General features: G+C 40.8%; 1 protein-coding gene across 1 annotated transcript; it reads right to left on the minus strand.

Moving 5' to 3' along the window:
- Positions 1-611: 611 nt before the first annotated feature.
- On the minus strand, positions 612-5,801 carry LOC120140019 (transcription factor PRE6-like). The gene is made up of 2 exons (XM_039155089.1): positions 5,676-5,801; positions 612-783 (listed from the first exon to the last, which is right to left on the minus strand). The coding sequence occupies exons 1-2, from the start codon at positions 5,799-5,801 to the stop codon at positions 631-633; spliced, it is 279 nt and encodes a 92-aa protein (XP_039011020.1). The 3' UTR covers positions 612-630.
- Positions 5,802-6,721: the final 920 nt, after the last annotated feature.

A 6,721-nucleotide genomic window follows, 5' to 3' on the forward strand; every position in this document is an offset into this window, starting at 1 on the left:
TAATTCGAAAATTAACCGAATTAACCGAAATTTATTTGGTTCGGTTAATATTTTTGAAAAAAAATTTGATTCGGTTAACGGTTAAAGGAAAAAAATTCGATTAATTCAATTATGGTTAATTCGGTTCGATTCAGTTTTAACCGAATGAACAGTTCTATTCTTAACAATATTTAAATAGTCGTATGTTATTGGAAACCATTATTATATTATCATGATATCTATAATACCTGTAATAACACATTATATCTATAATTATAATAAATGTAGCTATATTTTTGTGATATCTGTAATATCTATGATAACATTTATTATATCTACATTTATAATAAACTTATCGTAATTGAAATTACATTTATACCACGATTTAATTCTGTATATATATATATATATATATATATATATTATATATATATATATATATATATATATAAAAGAATCTTATATACAAATACGCCAAAGCTGTAAATCAACTTATAAAATTTAAATATGTTTTGTTTTCTGGAAATGTAGATGTCTTTTCATTTTTATAATATAGGACGATGAACTTTATTAATATTTGATGACAAGACAGTAATTTCTGCATTACTACGTCTACTAGTACTACTAATACAATACAACAAATGCAGATTATTACACAAGTAAACTCCTGATAATGGATGCTTGGTCGCTATCGATGTCTGAGGAAGATAGTAGCTGGGATAACCGGTCGCTTAGGTCGTCCACCTCTCTGCGTAATCTTCTGATGTAGTTGCACGTGTCCTGCAAGACCTTGGAAGCTGATATCTGAAGACAAGTTAGCAGAGATTATAAAAACATGAGATTTTTAAGTTTAAAACTGACATCAAATTGCGTCGATGGATTTGAGGGTGATCAGTGATGATGTCAAAGCATCAAGTATGCTAAAAGGGAACAGATTTTTTTTCTTGCCTTGTCGGAGCGGCTTCTCCGAAGCTCAGGGATGAGGTGTTGCAGCTTGGAGACAAGATCGGCGATCTGATCATCTGTGATGCTGAGTTGAGATAGGTATAAGCTGTGTGTACACGTGAGCTAGAATAATCTAGAATACTCGTGCATGTCATGCATGTAGATGGTCATGCATGTGGCTAGCCATCATAGGGAAGCTGTTAGGAAACGGTTTAGGGTGTTAGTTTGTTAAGAGGTTGTTATAATTGTGCTATATATGTCAAGTGTAAAGGTGAAGAAAGTATGCTATATCAATAAAGAAAATGCCTCTCTTCCTCGTTTCTGTTAGTTTGTTTTCTGCAATTCTTAATTTGCTTCACATAGTATCAGAGCCGGACGTTTCTGAGGATTCTTGCTTGCTGTGCTAAGCTCGTGATCATGGAGACTTCTGTTGGAAAGACCTTCACAAACAAAAAAATTAACATCATTCTCGATGAATCTAATTTCCTACTCTGGAAACAGCAAATCTTGCTGACTGTGCGCAGCCATAGGCTGGAGCGGTTACTAAGGCGTGGCACGTTCTCCTCCTGAGACAATTGAGGCTGAGAATGGTGATACGGTGGTGAAGAGTTGCATGAGGAGTTTGTTGCACAAGACAGTGCGCTTGCTTCCTGGTTATTGTCCACGATCAGCCCACACTTGCTGTCCCAGTTTGTTGGAGCGGAGACGGCAGCGGCGGTCTGGAGCAAGGTGTTGCAGTTCTTCGCGAACCGGTCAACCACAGCAGTCATCAGCCTGCATTACAAGCTTCAGTCACTCAAGAAAGGCATGACAGCATGCGAATGTACCTCACTCGCATCAAAGAGGTGTGCGATGCTTTAGATTCCTGTGACAGTGCTATTCCTCAGGCCGAACAGGTTGCAAGTATTCTCAAGGTCTTCCCCGAGAGTACCACCCGTATATTGCCTTCATCACCACTATGAAAGACGCCTTATCTCTCGATAGGGTCTGCTCGATGTTGATCGATGCAGAAACACAGCTTGCGGGCTTTGACGCTCAAGAAGAACTTCTGCCAATGAGTGCTCACGTTGTTCAGTCTGACTCTAGCTTGAAGACTGCAAGTCACGTGTATCATGATCGGGCTTCTGGCAGGTCTGGAACCAGCGCTGGAGGTCGGACTGGAGGTCGGGGCCGTGGTCGACCTCGTGTTCAATGTCAATTATGTGGGAAAAATGGGCATCTTGTCGTTGACTGCTGGTACAGGTTCGATCAGTCATTTACTGGTCGGTCGGCGAAAGAGCTGTAAGCCGTGGTGGTTCGGTTCAGTGAACTGCACCAGCCTGGAACCGTCTACTCTTGATGGATGCTACTCGTCACAGCCGCCAAAGTCATATCGCTTCTAGCACGAGGGATCACTGGTGCTAGACTCTGGAGCTACGCACCACGTGACTGCTGATTCAACCAAGTCTTCAACAAAAGAGTCTCAGGACCAGGTAATTGTGGTGGTATGGTAGTTTACTGCCAATTCAAGCTACTGGTAAATGTTTTGTGCTTCTACTCGAGCTTTACAATTAAATGATCTCTTCATGTACCTAAGGTACTAAAATCTTCTATCCGTCTCGAAGCTTGTTAAGGATAACGCGGTGTATTTGAATTCCATGCATCACGCTGCTGTGTTCGTGATGAAGCTACTGGTGATGTATTGCTGCATGGGAAGGAGAATGATGGTTTATATCTGTTCAAGTTGATGATAGTTGAATAAGAGTGCTTGTTTTGTAGCAAACAAGTTGATTCCTCCAATCATTTGTATGACTTGTGGCATAGGCGTCTTGGGCACCCTGCTCATGCCACTCTCGAGCAAATTTGCAAACTCATTGATGTAAACTGTGAACAAAAGATTAATGAGAATTGTATTGCTTGTCATATGGGAAAAAGTCACAAACTCCCTTCACGGATTCAACTAAGTATGACTTCCTTTTCAGCTTATTTTTTCTGATCTTTGGGACCATCGCCTGTTATTTCAAACGGGTTTAGGTTATTATGTCAGTTTTGTTGATGCTTTCACTCGACACACGTGGCTGTATTTGCTTAAGGTAAGTCTCAGGCTACACAGGCCTTCATCCTATTCAGCAGTTCGTTGCAACGCAATTTGGGTTGAAAGTCCGGCAGTACAAAGCGATTGGGGCGGTGAATATCGTCGGCTGTGCGTGTGCTTGCAGAAGCTGGTGTATCTCATCGTGTTACCTGCCCACACACGTCAGAGCGAATGGTCGTGGAGCGCAAACACCGCCATGTGGTTGAACTGGCTTTAGTACTACTTGCGCAGCGTCCATGCCGATCAGCTATTGGTCCTATGCTGTGGTAACATCAGTTCACTTAATTAACAGGTTACCTACGAGGGTTTTAGCTGGAAAGTCCCCTTCGAGTGTTTGTTCAACAAGACGCCTGAATATGGCTCGCTTAAAGTATTGGATGTCGATGCTTCCCCCACCTAAGACCGTTCAAACAGTAAGCTTGACTTTCGGTCGCAACCGTGCACGTTTTTGGGGCCAAGTCCTCAACACAGGGGTTACTTATGTCTCACACCTAATAAACGAGTTGTAGTGTCTCGATGTGAAATTTGATGAGTGGTGCTTCCCATTTGCTCAGCACAGTTCTACTGAACGGTTGGGAGTTCGTTCGCGCTGAGCCAAGCCATTGACATAGTAGCTGATGCTAGCAAACTGTGTGCTACTTCTGCTCGACAGTCGGGACTTGCTGACTTGTCTGCAGATGCTTCTGGGCACGGTTCTGCACAGTCGAGTGATGTCCATGAGTCTGCTGATACATCTGTCGGACCTGGTGCTGGTGAAGTCGACCTGGAAGTGCAACCATCGACAGATAAAGAACAAGCGATGTGGTTGGTACTGGGCACCCTATGTTGACTAGAAGTAAGTGTGGTGTGTTTCGACCAAAAATATACACCACGTTTTTGATGATATTGTCCCAGCGATTGAAGAAGCACTTCAGTCTGGCCCGTGGTCTGAAGCGGTGCAAGATGAATTTCTGCGTTGATTAAGAATGACACATGGAGCCTTGTTCCTCTACCTGCTGATAGAAGTGTGGTCGGTTGTAAATGGTTGTTTAAGATTAAAAGAAATTCAGATGGCACTGTGCATAGATATAAGGCGCGGTTGGTGGCAAAAGGGTTCACTCAAGTTCCAGGGTTCGATTTCGAACACGTTCAGCCTGTTGTAAAGTTCTCCACAGTCTATGTTCTTCTCGCCTTGGCAGTTGCAAGAGACTGGGCGTTGAGACAGGTGGATGTCAACAATGCATTCTTGAATGGTGACTTGAGCGAAGTGGTATACATGCATCAACCACCTGGATTTGAGAGATGTGCTGAAGATGGAACTCCACTGGTTTAAGCTGCAGAAGGCCCTCTATGGCCTTCGACAAGCTCCTCGGAACTGGAATGACAAGCTTAAAGCTTGCTTCTTAGAGCTTGGGTTTGTGGAATCGAAGGCTGATGTCTCTCTGTTTGTTCGAGTCCAGGACGATTGCAGTACTTATGCTTTGGTGTATGTAGATGATATCATCATCACCGGAACGTCGGGTTCAGCTATTGATCAGGTCGTTCAATTGCTTAGCCTACGGTTCTCAATTAAGGACCTTGGTGAACTCTCATATTTTCTGGGAATAGAGGTCAAGAAGATTGGTGCTGGACTGCTGTTAAGTCAGCGTGCCTACATATGTGAATTACTGAAGAAAACCAACATGAGTCAAGCCACATCTGTGTGTACTCCCATGGTGGCCACGAAGATTGATGGTCAACCGAGTGATCTAATGTCTAATGCTCGCGAATATAGGAGTATTGTGGGCGCTCTCCTGTATGTTTGTCACACAAGACCAGATATTGCGTTTGCAGTTAACAAAGCAGCTCAGTTCATGCAGTCTCCGCGAACGAGTCACCTTGCAGCAGTTAAGCGAATTCTACGTTACCTAGCAGGTTCTCTTGATAATGGGTTGGTGTTCTCAAAAGGAGATGCTCGGCTGTGTGTCAAAGCATTTTCTGACGCTGACTGGGCTGGTGATGCCAGTGATCGTCGATCCATGTCTGGATAGTGTCTTCCTTGGAGAGTGTTTGGTTGCATGGAACTCCAAGAAGCAGAAAACTGTCTCTCGATCAACCATGGAGGCAGAATATCGGAGCGTTGCTGAGTCTGCTGCAGAGGTGACCTGGCTTACGGCGCTGCTGTATGACCTTGGGTTGTCTCTACAAGAGGCACCTGTCATTTGGTGCGACAACACGAGTGCTGTAGCCTTGAGCGTGAACCCGGTTTGTCATGCTCGGTCTAAACATGTTGAACTCGATGTGCATTTCATTCGTGAGAAGATTGCAGCTGGTGCTCTTCGTGTTAGCTATGTCCCTGCTGAGTTTCAAATAGCGGATGGATTAACCAAACCTCTCACCAAGGCTGCATTTGAGCAGTTTCGTGGCAAATTACAAGTATTAGCTTGTTAAAGAAGAGGAGAAGAAAGAAGTGGAGAGAATGTTGAGATAGGTATAAGCTGTGTGTGCACGTGAGCTAGAATAATCTAGAATACTCGTGCATGTCATGCATGTAGATGGTCATGCATGTGGCTAGCCATCATAGGGAAGCTGTTAGGAAACGGTTTAGGGTGGTTAGTTTGTTAAGAGGTTGTTATAATTGTGCTATATATGTCAAGTGTAAAGGTGAAGAAAGTATGCTATATCAATAAAGAAAATGCCTCTCTTCCTCGTTTCTTGCCTTGTCGGAGCGGCTTCTCCGAAGCTCAGGGATGAGGTGTTGCAGCTTGGAGACAAGATCGGCGATCTGATCATCTGTGATGCTGGATACACCTGACTGCCTTGAACGTGATCTCCTGCTCGACATTGTGTTCAAGGATGGATGAGGTTTTGTAGGAGAAAAGAAAGGCTATATAAACAAGAGGAGCTAAGAGAAGAGCAAGGATTTCAAGTAGGCTAACAAGAGAGAATTGAATGGAACAAGTTTCTGCCTATTAAATAGGATTCTGGTTTCTAGCCAAAAATATGAAATAGGATTCTCTTTGGATCAATTCCGTCACTTTTTTATGCAAAATTTTTAATTAGTTTGAATTTGTGTTATTTTTAAATATGAACCAATTTATTGTATTCAATTTATATTTAGATTAGTTATTTTTAATTTTTAATATTATTGATATTCAATCTTTTAATTATCCAAATCAAATATTATATAGATTTATTATGGAGTGATCCACTTTATTTAGTTATTTAATTATTTTCGCTCAAAACGTTGGAATTTAAATTTATGACATCAATCTAACGTCTCATTCTTTATACCAATTGATAATTATATTTTTTACTTAATTATTAGTATTTTATATATTAATCAATTAATCCAAATTAAATACAAAAATATGTAATGTGAATCCATCCTCCCAATCTTTACTTCATAATAATACATAAACTATTGAAATTATCTATAAATAAAAATAATATGCATATATATATATATATATATATATATATATATATATATATATTACAAACCAAACAGCTTTAGTGGTAAATAAATTATTGTTATTCTTTGAGGTCTTAGGTTCGAGCATAAAAATATCAGTAATATAAGGGTTCAATATCAAATGATTGAAAATTATCTTTAAATATATTCTCTTATATTAGCCCAAATTAAGATATATCTTTTAGATATTATAATAAATATACTAACCGAAGAAAATTATAATAATTATACCAAGTGAAGTAAGGGTGTGTTTGGTTCATGGAATGTAAGATTATCATTGGGAATAAAAG

Source organism: Hibiscus syriacus, unplaced genomic scaffold, assembly GCF_006381635.1.
Source record: "Hibiscus syriacus cultivar Baekdansim isolate YM2019G1 unplaced genomic scaffold, ASM638163v2 tig00002237_pilon, whole genome shotgun sequence".
Lineage (NCBI taxonomy): Eukaryota > Viridiplantae > Streptophyta > Magnoliopsida > Malvales > Malvaceae > Hibiscus > Hibiscus syriacus.

Bases quoted from the DNA above. Each gene is read 5' to 3' on its own strand.
- LOC120140019 (XM_039155089.1), bottom strand. From the start codon at position 5,801: ATGTCGAGCAGGAGATCACGTTCAAGGCAGTCAGGTGTATCCAGCATC. The intron at 784-5,675 runs GCAAGAAACGAG...ACTTGTCTTCAG, and splicing joins GGAGAAGCCGCTCCGACAAG to ATATCAGCTTCCAAGGTCTT.